The sequence below is a fragment of the Saccopteryx leptura genome, chromosome 5 (assembly GCF_036850995.1).
Source record: "Saccopteryx leptura isolate mSacLep1 chromosome 5, mSacLep1_pri_phased_curated, whole genome shotgun sequence".
NCBI classification, from domain to species: Eukaryota; Metazoa; Chordata; class Mammalia; order Chiroptera; family Emballonuridae; genus Saccopteryx; species Saccopteryx leptura.
The window spans coordinates 130,984,115-131,006,278 of NC_089507.1; the positions used below are offsets into that span (position 1 = coordinate 130,984,115).

The window sequence follows — 22,164 nt, forward strand, 5'->3', positions numbered from 1 at the left end:
CTATAAACTACTTTTAAAAGATGTGTGTCAGGGAAGGAGAAGAAAGAAAAACTCATGGAGGTAAAAAGCTAAAACAAAAAGATACTTTTTGAGGAAAAAGAAGATGGCTTAATCCAGTTTGTCTTTCCAATGATTTTGAAACTGAAAAACAGAAGAGAAAGAAAACGTTGAAGGTACTAGGGAGGAAGCATGATTGGTGGTACAGAACTGCTGAGAATTAGATGCAGGAGACCAAGAGAAGGAAGGACTTTCTCTGAGGCAGAGAGCAGGGAGAGGCTGCAGGGAGAAGTAACTGTATTCTAACTGCAGAGATAGACATAAGATGGAGTCTTTCAATTACACGAGGGGCAGACCAACCTCCAAGAATGAGAAGAATCAGATACCCCCAGAAACCAAGGAGTACAGAAATGTTTGGAATAGCCATTGTATGGAAATCAAAAGAAAATAAAAGGAATTTCTAGATGCTGGGATAAGTCCAACTGAACAGTTCAACAAACATTTATAAATATACCTCCTATGTACCTAGCATGCAACCTGGTGCTGGAGTTAATGAAACAAATAAGATTAGTTCAACCATTGCTTTCCTGTAAGGAATTCAGAGTCCAGAAGGAAAAGTAGTAAATGTAGAAGAGAAGTATTCACAGGATGCTATGGGACCACAGAGGTGAGAAAACTACACCAGCTAAGGCAGGTGTAGGTAGGTTGAGGTGAGAAAAAAAAGAAGAAAGTTGGTACAAGGAAGATATTAGCAGAGATGATTTCTGAGTTGGATTCTGAGGGACAAATCAAGTTCTATTAGTGCATGGGGGAAGGTATGGCGGGTAAAAACAAAAAGTGTTCTCTCTAGATGGAAAAGACTGAGCAAGGGTACAGAGATAAGGTGTCATGGGATGTGTGTATTGCCAGTGTGCAGTATGAAGCAGAAAAATCAGAGATTTCATCCAGAAGATGTGTGGGTGCCACATCAGCTTGAACATTTTCCTATAGATAGTTTATATACACAAAAAGGCTGTAGGCAGGGACAGGGGTAAAGAGAAGAACAGAGGCATGGCATGCATAGTTTATTCCAGCAGCCTCATAGAATGAGTGGGATTTGGCAGGAGGTAATGATGGTGTAAGCTGGGGACAAAACTAAAAAATACTAAGTAGACAACATGGGCAGAAACTGGTGATGAATTAATGTGGGAGGTTGTAGGAAAAGGAGGCTATAAAAATTACTTCCAGGATTCCAGGTAAATGAGGCAATAATTAACTAAGGTAATAAAGACAAAAGAATACATTACTGGTAAAAATGGTGCAAAGGCATAGGGCAGGAGAGGGGAAATGCATGGTTTAGAGATCAGAACATCTTTGAAAGAAGAGGGTGCTCATCAGAACAGAGTACTGGCAAGGGCTTATCATGAACACCAGGTTAGGTTAGGAGTTAATGTCACAAGTGGTTAACAAATGGGCATGAAAGAGAAATGAGATCAGGGCAAAGTCTAGTACCTGCTGAAAGAGAAAGAGTACAGAATTGACAGGAGAGGATGATGAGCTCTAAGAGAAAGAGTTGTGACTCTGAGGCCTTGTTGGGGTGGAGAATTCTACAGATGTGAAGAACTGCATGGTGACTGTAAGTTATTGACTGGGTAAAGAAATGTGTAAAAATAGGAAGTGGGTGTATCAGATAGTAATAGCAAACACTGAAGCTACCAAGAGTGATGGTAGGAGAGCAGCAGAAGAAGAGAAAAAGTGATTCCAGCATAGAAATCAAGGAATGAGAATTTCAAAAGATAAGGAATGGACTGAGTTGTGTGTGGAGAGCAATGAGCCATTTAATTTCCTATAAAGTAGAAAAGAATTGAGGCTTCCATTAAAGGGGTGCAGGACATGATAGCATTTTTTCATTTTCATTTTTAAATTTTATTTAGAAAATTAACTTTAACAGGGTGACATTGATCAATAAAAGTACATAGGTTTCAGGTGAACATTTCTATAGCATTTGAACTGTTGATTATGTTGTATACCCATCACCCAAAGTCTAATCATTTTCTATCACCTTATATTTCTCCCTCTTTACATTCTTACCCCCATCGCTGCTCCCTCCCCATTCACTGAAGTCTCCTTCCCCCTCCCTTATGATCCCTTCCCCTGGTAACCACTTCATTTTTATCTATGTCCATAAGTATCAGTTTCATGATATCATCTTAATTGTTATCCAAGATTGAATTCCTAATTCCCTCTTATTTGTCTTCTCTTTTCATATCTCCCATTTTTACCACTTATTATCATTCTCCTAGTCCAGTGGTTGGCAAACCGTGGCTTGCAAGCCACATGTGGCTCTTTGGCCCCTTGAGTGTAGCTCTTCCACACAATACCATGTACTCTAATTAAGTTAATAACAATGCACCTACCTATATAGTTTAAGTTTAAAAAATTTGTCTCTCAAAAGAAATTTCAATTGTACTATTTATATTTGGCTCTGTTGATTAATGAGTTGGCCGACCACTGTCTAGTCCAACTATTGTAGAAAATGTTATCAATATTTTTCCTTCATTCAACTTTCATTTTTAAAAAATGATAAAAGCACCTTAACTATGTACTTATAATGAGCATACCCTTTCATCTACATTGCCAAGAAATCTTACTCTTATTATTTTCTTTTGGATTCTCTCTCTTATTTCATTAATATAATCACATGCCTATCCCAGATTCTCACTGCTTCTTTACAGCAAAAATAAAATTTTACAGGCTTTCTCTATATCCAGTTTATTTCCTTTCCAAACCTATCCCACATTCTGTCACAAGCAATTCTCCCTAAACACTGCTTTCCATCATATCATGCCCTGCTCAGGAATGCAACTGTGACTCTCTGTTGGTGACTTCTTGAAGTGTACACTCCTCTTGCCTGGCTTCCGAGCTTTCCAAGATCTGCCATTGATTCTTCATCTGATTTTAGCAGGGGCCACTGATCTATGCAGATTGATCTTCTCTTAGTCTTTTGTCCATTTATAGTTTTGCTCAAGCCTACATTTGTTTTTCTCCTAGACGCTTTCCCTCTTCTTTGCAAATATCAATTCTCCCCTTCTTTCAATGCCTGCCCTATATAATTTCTGAAATGATGGTAACCTATTGGTTAACCAGTATTTATGTGGTTTAGGATTTAATTCTCTAATTGTTTAATCTGCACCTCTCCAATTTGGGTTTAAGACCCTTGAGTAAGAACTCACATTTGGGTTTTCTGAATCCTTGAGAAAACATTTCTTTTGAAAATGATTTCTTATATGTAATAACATCCTTAAAATTAAATGATATCCCATACTTCTTGTCATCAATAAAGAATTTTACAGTTGAGATATTCAATAATATTGCTTGTTAAAAATTAGGATTTTTGACATATAAAAATTTAGAGATAGACTTTTAGTTTGGGTCTAGTATAAAAAACTAAATATGAAATAATTTTATTCATAGGAAAAAACTTCCTGGGCTTGTGTATTTATTGTTTTTGGTCTACCTGAATTTGCTTTCTCATTCTAAGATAAAATTTAAGTTCTATAGTAACAGAAAGAATATCCATAAATTATTTTTTGAAAGCAGTAATCTTTAAACCATTTACCAAGAATACTTGCATTTTGATAGAGGACTTTTTTCACTTTACATTGGGCCATATTTTGAACAAATGGGAGATGTATAGTTTATCTTATTCAAGGAATTAAGCAGTATTGGTATAATTATTTAGTCCAGGATTTTTACTTTTTGTGCAAAGCCAGTTTTTAGCTGCCCTATAATCATTAGTGTTTGGCTGTCTCAAAAAATAGTACAATGTCATGTACTATATATTTACAGCATCCAGAGATAAAAGAAGAAAAGTTCAGATTGTAAAAACTCCTCTTTAGGAGTTTTTCTTCTTCTTTTTTTCTTTTTAAAAAAAACCAAAGGTTTATTATGGAAAATTCCAAATATATACAAAGTTGAACAAATACTCTAATCAATTCCCAGTAATTATCACCCAGCTTTAACAATTTCCAGTCCATGGTCAATCTCCTAATATACCCTATCCAACCCCTCCAACCTGTTCAAATGGGTTATTTCAAACAAATTGCTGGTATCATTTTATCTATAAACATTTGAGTATGTATCTTAAAGATAAGGACCTTTAAAAATATAACTACAATATCATCACACACAAAAAATTAACAATAATTTTCATAGTATCACCAAATATCTGGGGAGTGTTTAATATTACATGATCATCTCATATTACGTTTTTTCCAATGTATTTGTTTGAATCTGGACCCAAAGGAATTGTACATGTGAAGCAAAAAACCCCCAAAGCACCATTAAGTCTGTAAACTAAAACCTGTTTCTTGGTACAAAACTAATTTAGAAGATAATTAAATCAGTTTATTATCTGTAAGTTCACATACTCTATTTTGATCTTTAGGATTTTATTAGTAGCACTGATTCATTTAAATAGTATTTTGACCACAGAATATAGATGCAACAGGAAGAACTAATAGGCTATCACAGGCATCAAGCACACACTCATGAATGTAACTTCTGTGACCAATACTTGTGTGTGACATGGAACTGAAACTCTTTAGCAATGCATTTTCCTTCTTTGTTACTAAAAGGATTTGAGGTGCCTAACTTGAAGACATTACTATTTGCCACTAGCATTATGAAAAATATTTATTGGCTTCTTATATTTATCTTGTCTTCTACTGCTTATGTCACATCATTTACACACAGTGTGTATATACATTGTGACACATAAGCAGAGCCTTTTGAATTTACTTTAAATTCCCAAACTAAAATAAAGACAGACTATAGAAGCACTAGGTTTATGAGTCCACACAATTAAAACACTAATACTCTGTTTTATGTTTTTATGATTCTCTAACCCAGATAGTGTATTTTCAACTAATGTTTGGGCACCACTGGAAATTTTAAGAATAGTCCTTAGGCTTCCATTTTTCTCCTGATTCCTTTCTATGCTTTGCAAAAGTCCAATAAGTTGGACAAGAGGAGAAGGGACATGCCCTTTTCAACCCCCAACAGGAACAAGAAATGTCACTTGCCACTCATTTCCAGGAAGTATCTGGCGTTCATTAGCATTCGGCCTTGAGGTTTCAGCTCTAACTGGTTGAGAGAAGGAAAGGAATATCAATCAGAATGTGAAACAGGAGCGGAGGTTAATGAAATCATAACTGGTGAGTCTGGTGATGGCTGAGTCCCAAAGTGGAATCCAAGCATTTTTCCATTTCACTTTACTTATACACCTTATAAGAGCACAGCATTGTGTGTATAGCCTTTCTCAGATTCTACTTGATTTTCTTGCCCACACTGTGGCTTATCTCTAGGTCTTTGGAAGGAAAGGTAACTCTTTAAGAAAAGCTGTCTTGGGCCCTGGCCGGTTGGCTCAGTGGTAGAGCATTGGCCTGGCGTGCAGGAGTCCCGGGTTCAATTCTTGGCCAGGGCACACAGGAGAAGCGCCCATCTGCTTCTCCACTCCTCCCCCTCTCCTTCCTCTCTGTCTCTCTCTTCCCCTCCTGCAGCCAAGGCTTCATTGGAGCGGAGTTGGCCCCGGTGCTGAGGATGGCACCATGGCCTCTGCCTCAGGCGCTAGAATGGCTCTGGTTGCAACGGAGCGACGATCCAGATAGGCAGAGCATCGCCCCCTGGTGGGCATGCTGGGTGGATCCCGGTCGGGCACATGTGGGAGTCTGACTGCCTCCCCGTTTCCAACTTCAGAGGAATACAGGAAAAAAAAAAAGAAAAGTCCACACACGTGACTAGCCTAATCAGGGTACGAAATAGGAGTGGACTCTTTCTTCTACAAAGAGATACAGTGGTCTCTCGTCTATCGTGGAAGTTAGGTTCCAGAACACCCCGCGATAGGTGAAAATCCGCAAAGTAGTGACCTTATATTTATTTTATTATTTATATATATTTTAAAGCTTTATTTAGATTTAATATTCTTTTAATATATTTTAATTAATTTTTTGTTTTAATTAATTTTTAAAATATATTTTTATATTGCTTTCAATTTTTTAGGCTAGAAAATGCTTATTTTATTTCAAAAATAATTAAAATAATAAATATATTAAAATACCCATATACTGCAAAATTCCATGATATAGCAAAAAATCTGTGATACAAAATTAGATATATACTTTTTAAAAATATGCAATATAGTGAGACTGCGAAAAGCAAACCGCAATATGGTGAGGGACAACTGTACTTTGTCCTTGGGAAAGCACGGGATAATCTAAGGTAAAATTTAATTCCATCAGTTTGAGAAGGGATAAAATAATATATTTCAGTATGTGAAGGAATTAGAACAAAGTGACATTTTAAGGAGTAATGCAGGATATCTTGTGATGTGACATAATGGAAAAAATGGTAAATCCAAGGCCACCTGACCACAATTGCTAATATACTGCCCTTTTAATACTATATTGTTAATATGCCAAAAAGAATACAAAGATGAATTAAAGGTCATTATTGATAATTACATCCATGGGTAAACTAGAATAACTGAGAAATAGTCAGAAGTATTTGATTGAACCCAGGATTAAATTTGAATTGTGGCTAAATAACTTTTTGGCTGTGTAAACTTGTGCAAGTCACTAAACCTTCCAAAATCTCTGAAAAACTGATATCGTGATACTTAAATTCTCATGTAAGCTTAAATAGAGTAATAAAAAGAAAGTGTTTTTGATATCAACTATATACACAGTTGTTCTCTAGTTTGTGAAATATGTAACAAAGATGGGTGTAAAGATGGAGCTGAAAGAACAGGAGGTGAGGGGCTCATTCCCAAATGAAGTGGAGAAGATTGGTACCAGGTGATCACAGAGCTATCAGCAGTCAGGGCTGGGTGGTGGTGGACGGACTAAACCTCTTAGCTGCTGGCAAAGCAGTGTACAGATAAAGTTGTGGTCCATCATGTTTCTGAGAGAGAAAAGGGGATAACGTTACAAATGGTAAAAACCTTGAGAGAGTAGGAGGCAAGCCTCCATGGGATGTTTAAATTGGATGATGGTGTCTGTGGAGGTGAAAGGCAGCTTTGAGAAGTAATTTTTTTAAAATAAAAAAATTAATTTTAAGAAAGCAGATTTAAGTAAAAGTATGGAAAAATAAAAGTCCAAAACAACCACTTGGCCCTTGAGCACTACAAATAAAAGTCAACAAAGAAATATTCTTTAAAAGGCCCTGGCTGGTTAGCTTAGCGGTAGAACATCGGCATGGCATGTGGATATCCTGGGTTCAATTCCTGGTCAGGGCATGCAGGAGAAGTGCCCATCTGCTTCTCCACCCCTCCCCGTCTCACTTCTTTCTCTCTCTCTCTTCTACTCCCACAGCCATGGCTTGATTGGAGAGAGTTGGCCCCGGGTGCAGAGGATGGCTCCATGGCCTCCGCCTCAGGCACTGGAATGGCTCTGGTTGCAATGGAGCAACGGCCCAGATGGGCAGAGCACCGCCCCCTAGTGGGCTTGCTGGGTGGATGCTGGTCAGAGTGCATATGGGAGTCTGTCTCTGCCTCCAATCCTTTCACTGAAAAAAAAAATTCTTTAAAAACAAACTAGAAAATGTAAAAAAGGTTGCTAGTTAAGTTAGATGCGGATTTAAAAGCCACCAAAGTTTATGTCTTAATATCCATAGATTGCAAAAACAAATGAAAAGTTTGAATAGAATTAAATTAGAAAAAGCCTTGGCAAGAAATAAAATGCAACTTTGAGGTATAAATAGAAGAGCAACCTGTTGATCAGTGAAGCTTAAAAAAAGAATTTAAAAATCAGTCATTCTTTATTTGAGAAGGAAATCAAATTGTATTCTACTTTTTTTTTTTATTTTTAGCTAGAGAGAGACAGACAAACACACAGACAGGCAGGGACAGAGAAATAGGAAGGGAGAGAGATGAGAAGCATCCACTCATAGTTGTGGCACCTTAGTTGTTCATTGTTTTGCTTTCTTTTATGTGCCTTGACTGATGGGCTCCAGCCGAGTCAGTGACCTCTTGCTCAAGCCAGCAACCTTTGACTCATGCCAGCAACCTTGGGCTTCAAGCCAGTAAGTGACCTTTGGGCTCAAGCCAGTGACCATGAGGTCATGTCAATGATCCCACATTCAAGCCAGTGACCCCGCACTTAAGCTGGTGAGCCCGCGCTTAAGATGGATGAGCCCACAGTCAAGCCGGTGACCTCAGTGTTGAGAACCTGGGTCCTCAGTGTCCCAGGCCAATGTTCTATCCACTGTGCCACCACCTGGTCAAGCAACAAGGTTCTATTTTTTTAAATTAGATATTTGGTGGCTCTTCTTTTTCTTCTTCTTCTACTTTTAATGAGGCAGAAAGCAGAAAGTAAATGGGAAGGGGTCAAAACTGGGGAGTACTTTCCCTAGTTAATCTCTGCATTCTCCTACCTCTGCCTAATGCTCCCCTACTTCAGGCCTAGCCACAGCCTCTCCCACTCACTCACCTAGTTTGTGTAAACCTTTTATACTACGTTACACATCTGTGACATTATTATTCAATTATTCCACCTCTTCTAGTTGTCTAACTAGCTAACTAGGAGTTCTGTTTCCATGATTTTTTCCTCCAAATTGAACAGGGAAGTGCTCAAAAGATATTGCTGAACTAAATTTTCTGAACACATCTAATCATAGAAGCCATTTTTTGTTTTGTTTTGTTTTTTAAACCAAAAACCTTGGAGCCTGACCAAGTGGTGGTGCAGTAGATAGAGCATTGTCCTGGGACACTGAGGACCCAGGTTCGAAAACCTTGAAGTTGCCAGCTTGAGCGTGAGCTCATCCAGCTTTAGTGTAGGATCATAGACATGACTCCATGGTCGCTGGTTTGAGCCCAGAGTTTGCTGGTTTAAGTAAGGCTAAGGCTCCCTTGCTCGGCTGTAGTTCTTCGTTCAAGGCACATATGAGAAAGCAATTAATGAACAAGTAAGGTGCTGCAACTATGAATTGATGCTTTTCATCTCTCTCCCTTCTTGTCTGTCTGTCCCTGTCTGTCTCTCTCTTTTGCAAAAAAAAAAAAAAAAAAAAAAAAAAAAAAAAAAAAAAATCTTGGCATATGCTAATCTTTAAAAATTGCTTTAGTGACACAGCAAAAATTTATATAAATACACACATCCCTAAAAAGTACTTAGTTTTTTTGAAGTCAAAAATACAAAACTGAGCCCTGGCTGGGTGGTTTTGTGGATAAAGCATCATCCGGGTGCACTAAGGTCAGGGGTTTAATCCTCAGTCAGGGCACGTACAAGAAGTAATCAATGTGTGCACATCTAAAAAAATAAAAATAAAAAAACTAAGTGGAACTTAGGGTTGATGATTCTCTCTCTCTTCCTTCCTCTCCCTTCCCCTCTCTCTGTCTCTCAAATCAATGGAAAAATTAAAAAAAAAATCATACAAAGCTGACATAAAAATCATTTTTAGGCTTATCTCATTCTTATTTTGGTACCAGTGACTTGAAAATCTTTTGAGTGGAGTTGTAGGAAATAAGAAGCAGAAAAGGAAGGATGATTTAAAAGCAGTTTTTACTGGTATATGAATACTTTCATTTTTGAGTCCCAGAAATTTTTGTTAGAATTTTTATATTATATTATTTATAATATATGAATATGCTTTCATATATTATTCTTTCCTTTAACATTTCTAAACATTTGCTACCAAAACAGTTATAACATGGATTGTGTATGATGTACGTTTTAATACAAAGTAAGCTAAGCAAATATATATATTTTAAATAAAGAAATTTATAGGGATTGGCAAAGTATGGAGACCAAACATTAAATAAATTGTTGCTATATCCTCTCACATCTATTATCTTATCTATCTTATAAGATATCAAGATATCTATGTGGTATCTTGAAAATAGATAACAGTTATGTTCCCATGTTAGGGATCATTTGTGATATTTCTGAGCTTATGTTTTAGTTATGAATCAATAACAGTTGTTCATAGGCTAAGAGACCTTCCTCACCTTACACAGGAATCAATATGTCAATATGTTCTGCAGTCCACAATGAATCATTGTCATTATCAAGTCACCAATGAGTAAGAGGTAGGAAGTCTGTTTACACAAGGCTACTGCATCATAATTTTAGAATGATGTTGAAATTTTGAGCTAGTGTTTAGCTAAAATAGTACTTATCACTTAATGGTACATATATTTAAATAAGGCTCACAGCTCAGGTATTTACCCATATTTCTGTCTTCCCATTGTTCTTCCTGCATCTCTCAGCCAGGGAGGAGAGCTCGACAGTGGTTTCGGATATCAGGTCAACATTTTTGCCCTTCACGATGATCTGCATTACTCTTCCCTTGTTGATGTGGGCATCAAAAGTGCTGTCCCAAGGAGGGTACATAGTTGGCTTTTTCTGGATGTACATCTGCCCATTCTCTAGAACAGAAAGATACGGTCCCATTGCTCCTTCAGCCCACTCTGGGGAAAAATTCGATTCAATTCAGCAGTGGCACTGATTCCACCCACCCTCGAGGATATATACTGCTCACAGAAACTAGGGGATATTTCAAAATGAATATGAAGTGATAAAATATCCCCTAATTTTTGTGAGCAGTATATAATTCTGCATGCAAGGTAATGTATTAAAACATAAAAGTCAATCTGTATAATTTAGACAGCAAAAATCTGACAGTGTCTTGGACTGGCAATGCTCTTTTCCTATTTGTTAGTTGCTTCACTTTGAGCGTGCACACCTAAGCAAATAAAAAAAACTCCGGGATGAGGCCTAGTATATTTGGTAGGGCACAGTGACTCAGGCTGCATTCTTTACAAGAGGCAAAACCTTTAAAACCATTATCTCCTGCTCTTTTCTCAAATGGAGATACATTTTACCTGACTCATTCAATGTGCACCCTAAGCAAAAACTGACAAGTAACTGCGAGAGCCAGTGGCCTTTCTCTGTAGAGTGATTCAGTGGAGTGGGCTGTAGGCCTGCAGTGAGGAAGGGCAGGCAGTTGGGAAGCCCCGAAATGGTTCTAACAAGAATCGTGGTCGGGACAATGAAGTTTAAGGGAAACCTACTCAGAGACCTCAGGTGATTGAGAAAGAGCTTACAAGTGGGAGTTTAAGTAATGTCATATTTTCCATCCAGATTGGATGTCTGTAATAGTTGTTCTCTAATCATTTCAGAAACAGAAAACTGCAGCTGTATTTGAGTGTTTACTTCCTGTGATAATAAGCACATTACGTGGCAGATTTTGCAATTCAGAGATGTTGGTTAAACAAAAGGTAGAATTCGTTTAAAGCAGGGACACAAAGCGGTTCTGACTCATGATGGCCCTTTCACTCCAATGCACAACGCTAAATCAGAACAGGTATTAATTAGTATATGATAGATTATTATTTGGGAGGTATACAAGGATTTGAATAAGATGAAACTTCAAATATTCAGTAAATCTGGCTACTGGAGTTACAAACTCTGATAATGATAAGGGTAGAGTCAGAAGTGGAAGATTTTTATTGCTTGATTAAAAGAAACTGAACTGGAGATTGGACTTAAAAACAAACTACACAATAGCAATGATCATTTGACTTCCGTGGACTTGAAGCCCTGGCTCTCACAATTCTTTCCGGCTAGAAACTTTCTCCACACCTGACAAAAAAGGTTCCCATGGCAAGGCTTTTTTTACACTTTCTTTCACTGGGTTTGCAATCACCTACATGTAAAGAGGCCCGGACTCAGGATCACTGTTTACAGGGAGTTTCATCGGTTTTCAAAGGCTCCCAGACCCACAGCACTGTGCCCCCTTGTCCCTGTTCTGTTGACTCACCATGGGAAAGGCATCCTCACATCCCCAATGTTGAAATGTGTTTAAAACCTATAGATATAATCCTTGAATGATACTGTTCAGAGAGACTTCTTTCAAGAACAAAGAACAAAATTAAAAACAAAACCTTCAAACCCCACAGGCTAACCTTTTGGAAAAACAAAGTGAGCTGCTTTTCTGACGAGGGTCTTGATTCACATGGTTGAATTCGACCAAGTTCAAAGGCAATGACAAAAGGAGAAGAGATTTTTAAAAAGCCCCTGGGAGGCAAATGTCAGAGAGACCTGTGCTTGTAAAGAGAACTGGGATCCAGGAGACCCATTAAGTCCAAAGCAGCTTTGAAAAACTCAGACATTTTACACTTCAAAGATTTCTGTGACATTTGAAAGGTTTTAAATTGGGAGCAAATGCCATTCTCACTTTTAGCTGCACAGGAGAATAATCTGGTCAGAAGGGAAATATTTCAGGATAATTCAGAAGGTCTCCTCAGCTTTGACACACTTACAGTGGATGGAAGGATAGAGTCAACCAGAGGCCAAGCCTTTTAAGGGAGAGAAGAGCCAAGACAGGAAGCCTGGGAGGCCCAGGATCCCGAGCTGGCAGCATCTAGCTGGAGGGTCTCACCTGCGGAATCAGGTTCCCCTTGCACCTGTAAATGTCACCCACTTCGAGGCCTTTGTAGGACCATCCTGTATAAAATAAGGCACCCCATAAACACTGCTAATGCGAATGAACTGTACTGGCTCCTATTGTCACTGCAAACCTGCGCGGGTCACCATCCTGCTCTACAGAGTGTGTGCTGGAACAAGTGTATGGAGGGAACAGCAAAGGGACCGGGGCTGGGGAAGCCTTGGGGTGTCAACTTCCTCCTTCCTTTCCTTTAGAAAGTCCGCAAGGACCTTAAGGACAGAGGCAGGGAGGAGAACGGAGCCAGCTGAAGTGACCGTGGAGAGAGTCCAGACAGACTAGGATTATTTTAATTGAATGATCTAAATCCACAAGAGGAATTTTGGAAGACTGTCATACTTCTTCCCTCACCATGAGCTGTCTATATACATTTAAATTTGACAAAACATTGTTATTTTACTGATCCAGGGTCTTAGTGAACACAAAAATAAGTTTTCTGAAATGTGAATTCTAATACGTAGCTAGTTACATAGTCTTTGTAACATTCATCAAAGCTTAGCCAAAGAAACAGTAAGCCGTCTTTAGAGCTAATTCTAAAATATTCAGATTTAATCTGTAACCATTGAAAACAACCAGGCTTAACAATATAAACAGGTCCCATGTTCTACTTTAGCTCACTGGTTTTTCCCCTGTTAACTCCTCACATAATGCCCTCAAACCCATTTCTCCTTTCCTTCTTTCCCTTTTCTTATGTGGAAAAGTGGTCCAGTGAACTAGAGCGCAGGGCAGAAGACCTGGGTCTAGTTTAGAGGTGATCACTAAGCCCATATGCCCTTGAGAAAGGACTTGGCTTCCACGGCATCAGTTTCCTGGACTGTAAAATTAGGTTGAACCAGATGACCTCGAATACCCCGAAACGTCTTGCTTTGTAGTTCATAGCAGGATCTTCCTCTCCCTCCCCGGTCCTCGGTCCTCGGAGGATCCATTCAAGCTTACCTGATTCAACATATTCCTTGACAAGCACAGCACAGTAAGGGTTAATGACCTCTCCTTGACATGGCTGGCAGGACCCACAGTCAAAGTTGGACAAACCAATTCTAAGAAACGGCGACATGGTGATGCCCTGAAAAAAGACAAAAGACAACGTTGTTTGGAGGGCTAGAAGATATATTAGTTTTGGTGTTCCAATTCCACTTAACCAGTGTTTTATCACCAACAGCCACAGTGTCAAACTATCCACTTGAACAAATGCTTTTACTTCCCCTGCTGCAAAGTACATTATTGGGCTCACCCCAAACCACAAACTGACTTGCCAAGGGGAGGAGGCTTTTTGGAAGTCTGCATCCTTTAGCCTTGTCAGTTAGCATTGCAAGTCCACTCAATTTAATGGAGTTACATTTAGTAGTTGCAGAGAGAACAAACATTTTACAACATTTTATTTCTTCTATTATTCAAGTAGGTACCAGGGAAACAACTAATGACAATAAGAAAATGAGTTTATGAAGAGCGAATCTATTTTAATCACACCAGCTGAACATGACACCACAAAATTCTTACTTGGGCTATTTATGTGTATGGTAGAACTGGCTCTGGGCATTTAGCAGCTGATCCTTATTCACTGTAGACATTTCAAGAAGGTCACTTTCTTCACAGTCATATATATGTGTGATTATGCATAATATACATACATATAAAATAAGCCTTTGAACATCATGAACTACTTAAAAAACCCTAAATCATTGACCATCTTTATTGTGTAAGGATAAACAAAGTACTTCATAAAAGCCAATTAACTAATAATTATGCTTGCCTAGAGATCTAGGCAAATATCATCATAGTCTTGGCTACACATTTTAGGATTCTAGTCTGAACTCTCACTTTCTTTCCTTGCTTGCTCTGACCACCACTTATCTCAACTAGCCTCCACCCCATCTTTTTTTTTTTTCTTTTGTAACCCACTTTTCCATGAGGTTTCATTACTTTGAAACTATCCTCTGGTATTCAGTGAAAAAGTTACTTTTTTGCTTCTGGGTTTTTGAACCATTTTCTCTCCCTGAATTTCCTTGAACTTTCTTAAGTAAGCCAAAGTTAACAAGAACAAAGCCTTAGCTTTCTTTTCTACCTTTTATAAAGGAAGTATAAACTACTCAGAGTAATAAGACTCCAGATGTGAGAATCAATGACATCGCTGGAAACCTTGGGCCCGGAACCCTGAATCGGCCAGAGTCATGCAAGTTCTTCAGTTCTCTGGAATGCTGGCCGTCTCAGATCTTTTGGGTTTTCTGAACCTAGAGAGAGACAGATAAGGGGCTCTTTCAACTGCTATTATTCATGGGTTTTTAAGAAAGTCCCAATTTCCCACAGAGTTTAGCAGTTTAAACTGAAAGAGATGGTTGCAGAATCGTGATTTGTCGGGAGTCAGCCTCCAACACACATTCTGTGTAAGTCACACTGTTGAATCAGCAGAGGCTTCGTTCACCCTCTGGGTTTAAAAATTCATCAGCAGGAGGTGAGCTAATAACAGATCCTCTGGAGAAGACTTCTTTGAGACCCTCCTTTCCTGGGCCACACAGGTCTTTTGGACAAATCTACATATATTTCTCCAGGAACGAGGATAATTACCCAGGAACTCTCCTCATCTGAGAATATTTACCATGTGTGAACTCTGTGAGAATTTCCTCAATGTAAGTGAAGATAAGGCAGTCACTCTTATTTGAGTCTGGAGGGATCGTTGACTCATGAATTACAAGCACTCTGACCTTTTTTTTTTTTTTTTTTTTTTTAAGCACTCTGACCTTTAGTGAGGGATGTGTCATTCTGCTATTTCAAGGCTGGGGTCGGAATTAGGTGTCAGCACCTGGGAAAGTCTGTCTGGGAACAGAAGGAAACATCTAGGGTAACCAGCATTTCTGTGGATGGGGGAGAAGTACAGTGAAGCCCGTCTCCTCCTGCAATGCCTCTTATACATCTGCTGGCCTCCAGTTTCATCAGCAGAGCAGACTTATGTGCCATTCCATCAGATCCGCTTGCCCTGTCCACTCACCCATAGGCACTTGACAGTTGACCTAATGCGTGCATCTGTTTGAGAGCCAAGCCACTGCCTCACTTTTTAAAGGTCAAGACCCAGTGACATGATCTGACATTTTGACATCTATAAGACAGAATTGACATTTGTGTGCTTAACTCCACACGTGTTTAATAAAGCCTCCAGCTTAGGGGGTGTGCTTTTTGAGGTAAAAGTTACCATTTTATCCCTGAGCCACTCAGAACATTTTCCCTTCTCTAACAATAAACTGATCCTTACAAAAGGTGAAGAAAACACACATAGTTGGAACATCTCAACACAGTTCCATCAATAAAAGCAAATTGCTGTTACTATTTTGATGTATTTTTCTCCAGTCTTTTCAAATGAACAGGTTTTGTGTTTTTTTATTTGCATGCTGTGCTCATATGTATGTATGGAATTGTAATGGGCTTTTCAATCAAACACTTTATCATAAAAACTGTCCACATTACTACATTATTTTTGTCAGCATCTGTTTAATTCTTTCATGACCTTCTACTGAGGGACAGAGCCAGGATGTGATTTACTAAAGTCTTATAGTCTCACATTCCCACTGCTTCTAACTTTTCCATGCTAGAAATATGTGGTGATAAGTACCTTTTTACAATTTTTAAAAGAATTAGGAATATCGCATCAGACTAGGTCACTAGAGCAAATGATATTGCTATTGGTAAGGTCTTATATATTTCAATAAAATAACAAAACATAAAGCCAAAGACCTAAAGAACAATATATATAAGAAGTACAACAGAGCATGAGTTAGCATCATTATTAAATAATAAGCATATGCGAATTTATATAAATACTACCTATGACCCAAGTGAGTAGGTAACAATGATACAGACTGTACAAAATACAGAAAACACAGTTGCAACTAGTTGTATGGAAAAGTGTTCAGCCTGTGAGCAATTTCAGAAATGCAAAATAAGACAAGATACTATATGACTGCATTTATATGATAGTTTGGAAAAGACAAAACGATATGAAGAAAACATATCATGGTCCCCAGTGGTTCAGGCAGGGGACAGGGGACAGCATGAGCAAGTCTGGGGGAAGACTGGACTGTTCTACAGCCTGATGATGGTAGTGCTCAGAGAAACCTGAACTTAATCCACAGAATTATACACTAAACACAAAAGTCAGTTTTGCCATATGATAATTTAAAAACCAAATTAAAAAATATACTTTTGGCATTTCAAGGCACGAAATTACAAATCCATAAGTTATATAGATAAAATAAAATATACATTAGGAAACTGTAAATTCATCTAATAAAGTATTCATTTTAAATCCTAAAGAAATTAAGAGTAGCCTCCACAATTTACTAAAGAGAAATAGTGCCTCAATAAAAAGAAAAAAACAACTTTTACTCTGTCATACTTAAGCACTTTGGAAATTTTGCATTTTGCTGCAAATAGGTGAGAAAAAAGTAACATTAGAATTTGAAAATGCATTTTCTTTAAGGATCTATTAATATTCAATGCTTAATTTCAACTGTGATAATAAAAAGTTAAAATATTTTAAAAATATTAAAAAAAATAATTTTTTACTGTGTAGTTAGCAAATACTTTGGCAATGTTCTTACCTAACACTGGCAAGAACACCATGAATCATACACTTTAATACAGTGAGGTTTGGAGTATAAATTTCTACCATCATTTTGAGCACGCACACACACACATATTCATATGTATATATGTACATATATCATATATGTGTGTGTGCGTATATGTATATCTAGAGAACCAAGAAGATGTGCAATAAGCACAAGAGGAGGAAATTAACATGCAAGCTATTGTGTGTGTGTGGGGGGCTCTTTGTGCTCATGTAGGAGAGAAAGGAGATGTTAAAATAGAAAAGAGAATTGTTTATGTACCAAAATACATGCATGGGATAGGCTCTGTTGGGCTGTCCTCCCTCAATCTCTCTCTGTGTGTAAATTTCATAAATCTTTTCTTTACTTATCATTCAGGGTGGTTTCACCTTTTATAACAAACAGTGTGCACATGAGACTGACTGGCTAGGCTATTCCTGAGCCCAGGTGCCATGTCCCTCTACAGATCTCTTCTGGGCAATAAAACCTCACATTCAGTTCTCCTAGACAGCTCCTGGGGACACTCTCAGTGGAACGGAACTCGTTGTCTCGCTTTCAAATCTGCTCTTCCTTTATTTTGGCAGCTCAGTGATGGTGCCAAGACTTTTAGCTTACCACTCTGTTCAGATGTTACCCTTTCGCTCATGTACCACAAGCAAATTGCTTTTCTCCTTCCCCTTTACTGTTGCCCTAACTGAACTCTGCATCCTCTCTGCTGACTCATCACAGCTGCTTATCCTGTGCCTCTCTCTGCAGTCCCAGTCACCTTGCATTCCCAGTCAGGGCTCCATCCTGCAGCCCAAAGGACCTTCCTTAGGACTGTGCAGGAACTACTGACATTTCTCTGTCTGCCAGGCTGTTTCACAGCCAGAGGCCTTTGGTAACATTTCTCCCTCTCCCTGGAATGTCCTTGCGTTTCACTCCATCCTTCATCTGTCCACCCACTTCCTCATCTTTCATGTTTCTGTTCCATTTCTAGCTCCTCTTTGAAGCCTTTCTTCCTTCCTTCTTCCTCATCTTCCCTCCAACATGTCTTGGTGGAATTTACTCCGCCTTCTAGGCTCCCATGGGTCCCTGGGGACATTGTGAGACAGCACCTGTCACCTTGATTTACCTCCCACCACCATTTCAAAAGTCTGAGTATGGTGGATCCTTTCACTCCCATTCTCTGTTTTTGTCTCCTCTCAGTCCCCAAATTTGAGGGATGTAGTAGAGCTCCACCAGGACTTCTCTTATTTAATCCTTGGGGTACCACATATACTTAGAAGAGGATTGTGACTCAAATTATAAAAGTCCCTCTAGTTTTACCTCATTACGTCTAGCAGAACCTTTCCCCACAGAGTGAATATAGGTGGGTGCCTTACTGCCCTGAACCCTAGTTGTGATAGTGGGTTTTCTCTATTACCAAATTTCTTTAGATGTTGCCATCAGCTTCATGGGGTAGGGTGTTCACATGGCCATATTTCCCCATACACTTTACTGTATTATTGGGTCATGTTGATACCCCCACGTGAGACTGTGAACTCTGAGAGCAGGAACCATGTGCTAATCATGTATGAACCTCCAGGCTGATTCCTCTGACATGTAGCCTATGCTTAATGCATTTTTGTTAAGAAACAATTTTCAAAAATGACGTTTTACACACTCTCTTCATCTTTATGCACTTCTTTTACCTGCAGGGGTGCACTGTGGTCCAGTTAGTGGCAGACAGTTATAGAGCAAGTCAATACCAAGGAAGAGTCCCAGACATTGTCAGAGGCAGTCAGTGCCATTCCCAGCTCAGCTACAGGAGTTATTTAACCTCTCTAAGCCTGTTTTCGTATTTGGTATTACTTGTCTCAAAGGTCTGTGAGGATGAAATGGGCAAATACATGGAGGTACTTAGAACAGGGCTGGCACATTGTAAACTCTCAAAAATGTTAGTTATTACTATTATTGCAACTCTGATATTATGTTTTCTAATCTAATGGACTTTATTGACTTCACAAGTTGTACCAAAAAAGGGCAGGAAGGGAGTAAAGCATATCTGGGCTGAATGATGTGACCATCCTCTGTGCTCTGCCTTGAACTCCCATGAACTACACATGTATTTCTCCGATTGCATGTATTATCCTCTAATGGAGTCATCTCGGTGCAGCACTTGTGATGAACTATCAGTACGTCCATGAATCTTCTGTGCTTTTGCTGCCCCAGCTGTGAAATACCATTACAATATGTACTTTGAATCTATAGAGAATCTGTACTCTTATAAGCTCAATGTTTTCACCTTTATGTGTGATCTCATCTATCTTTAGCAGGTAGCTATGATGCAGAGAAATGTTCAAGTGTAACCGCTCAGTGGCATGCTTAAGGTCATGTAAGATTAAATACTAAACTGAGAATTCTGGTCTCTTGACCCCCTGGGTGCTGACTCACCTACTTACCTGGACTGACTCACCCTCCACAATTCAAACCTGCCTAAGGCTTTCACAGTGATGTCAAGAATCACCACTACATAGCCAAAGGCATGGGGGTGGAATTCCATAGAAATAGAACAATAGAACTGCTAAGTACTCTTATCAGCTAAAAAAGATCAAGACATTTCTTCCTCTGCAGCAAATAAAATGAGAATAAGCATACTTACTTATTTTTAAAAAATCTGGACAGCACTTGTATTGCTGTAATTTAGCTGAAGACATCTTGATGACAGAGGGATAGTCTCACATAAATATCAAAACTTCTAACATAAAGCAGAGAGAACACAAATGAATCAACAACAAAGGGGGGAAAAAGCATTCAGTGGTTTCTAAATGTATCAGTTCAGCCAAGATTTGGTAAATTAAACATCAGGCAAATTAAGCTCTGTCTATAACTTTTACATTTCTTTATGAGATGTAAAAGTTTCTTAGGTAAAGGTTACTACTGAATAAAATTATCTACTGCTGTAGAAAATAACCTGTAATAATAAAAAAAAACACTTGCCTTACCATTAATGTACACAGAAAGAAAAGGTAATTAGTGAATGATCATGTAATCCGGAAGTGTGTTATGCTGTTGCTGAGACTTTTACCAAGTAGTATAATAAAAAGAGGCACATTAAATATTAGGCTCTTATTCACAAATATGATCTCAAAAGTGAATTGAAATAAGTATGAACTGAAGGTAATAGTTTAAAATAATTCTTATAGTATATGATGTAATGTCAAAAGAAAACAAGTCTAACCTTGACCAGCGTTTAGAAGTAGTAAAGAAGGGGAATTTAGCCACAGAGCTAGTATTGCCCTCCTCCCTGCAAACATTAACAAGGCCCCCCACCACTATGGACTGAATTGTGTCCCCTAAAGTCCTATGTTGAGACCCCTCAGCCCCCATGTGATTGTATTTGGAGATGGGACTTCAGGGCGGTGATTAAGGTTAAATGAGGTTGTAAGGGTGGGGCCCTAATCAAATAGGACTGGTGTCCTTATAAGAAGAAACCAGACAACCCTGTGTTCCCCAATGTCATGTGAGGACACGGTAAGAAGGCATCATAAACAAGGCAGAAAGAGAGCTGTCATCAGAAACCAACTGTGTGGGCACCTTGATTTTGGACTTCTCAGCTTCCAGAGCAGTTAGAAAATAAATTTCTGTTGTTTAAGCCTATTTTTTAGCATTAGTCTGTGGTATTCTGTTATGGCAGCCTGAGTCAACTAATAAAACACTCCCCTCCCCTATCCAAATGACACTGTAGAAGTAAAATAAATATTGAAATATAGAAAATAAAGCATCTGGGATTCCATTATTAATATTCTGACATTAACTTTAATGTGATATGATAATGGTCCCGCTTAAGCAGAGCTCTGATCAAAGTATACAAATACTCAGGAAAGCTGTTCCTGTCCTCGCTGAATTAAATCTTGACTTCTCAACCTGTTATTTAAAAACCTTCTTGTGTTGGCTTCAACTTGCCCTCTCCACACAGCACTACTGATTCTTAGCCTATCTCAACTTCTCTGATTATGAATACCCCCGACTCTCCATCTCAGTGGCTCTATTTTTACACTGTTCCTTCTATTGCGGATGCTCTGTCCATCTCCACCTGTTCACAACTGCCATCCTGCAGTCTTGCTCAGTTTACAAGGACCTCACTTATGTGCAGCCTCATTCAGACATTCTTTCCTGATCCCTACCAGAAGAGGAGCGATTTATCCAGTGGATGAGTGTGCCTGCCCAGCCACCCCTTTCTCTCTTTTGGGGGAATCTGCTGACTTTCAGAGTATGTTTTTTCACTCTCCTCTGCCATGCCAATAGCATGGTGGGGCCGACCCACCTTAGTCCTGGCCACTGTCCAGCACTGCCTAAGACACTGTATTCAATGACCAACCTATTTGCTTAAATATTTTGGTCATATCCACCAATCTAGACTTTATTACTCATCAGGTTGACATCTTTTTCTCCATCTCCCTGACTCCTGATCTGTCTCTCCATTTGTTTTAAGCAGAAGCATAGCCCAAAGGCATTATTTATTGGGTCCCCTATAATTCACAAAACTTTGCAAAGAGCTTTAGCAAGCTTAAAGTATTAGCTTTTCTCACCCAAACTGATAGATAGGTATAACTGACTCCATCTCACAGATAAGACACCTGAGGCTTGAGGGGGTAAGAAGCTTACTGAATGCCTTATAGCTAGGAAAGGCAGAAGCTGGATCCCGGCCTTGGTTGCTGAGTCCCACCCAAACTAGTCAATCTCTTGTTAGAAATGCCTGTAAGGTTAGGTCAGGGAGAAAGTGAAAGCACAGAGATGTCCCCATAGGTTATTTCCATCTGCTCTACCAGGCCCTACCTAGAAAGGACCTGTTACAACCCCGGGCACAGGCTTTCTCAGCAGCCCCTGTGCTTACTACTTGCTTAGTTACCTAAGGTACTAAGTTGATGCTTCTCTTTGTCAGTACACATGGATTAATCATCTATCTTTCTAGTCCATGGCTGTAATCTGAAGAGTATAAAGTGGGTAATAGAAACAGGTGAATTTTTGTGGAATAATGTAAACTCTCATTTGGAAGTGAGGTCCACACTGCTGACCTTGGTATTTTTCCCAGGATGTCACCAGTGGTGCCATCTCACCTGACTGCTCT

General features: G+C 38.9%; 1 protein-coding gene across 4 annotated transcripts in view; it reads right to left on the reverse strand.

Annotated features, from left to right (window-relative positions):
- PRKCQ (protein kinase C theta) overlaps positions 1-22,164 on the reverse strand; it is a 135,576-nt gene that overhangs the window by 65,117 nt on the left and 48,295 nt on the right. The window contains exons 2-6 of one of the 4 annotated variants that reach the window (XM_066385320.1): positions 19,696-19,791; positions 14,537-14,702; positions 13,411-13,537; positions 10,197-10,396; positions 5,061-5,121 (exon numbers count right to left, since the gene is read on the reverse strand). In XM_066385320.1, the coding sequence (XP_066241417.1) occupies positions 5,061-5,121; positions 10,197-10,396; positions 13,411-13,528 (379 nt within the window). In that variant the 5' untranslated portion in view covers positions 13,529-13,537; positions 14,537-14,702; positions 19,696-19,791. Of the gene's footprint in view, positions 1-5,060; positions 5,122-10,196; positions 10,397-13,410; positions 13,538-14,536; positions 14,703-19,695; positions 19,792-22,164 lie in introns of those variants that run through there. The other 3 variants (XM_066385319.1, XM_066385321.1, XM_066385322.1) reach the window with 3 other exon arrangements.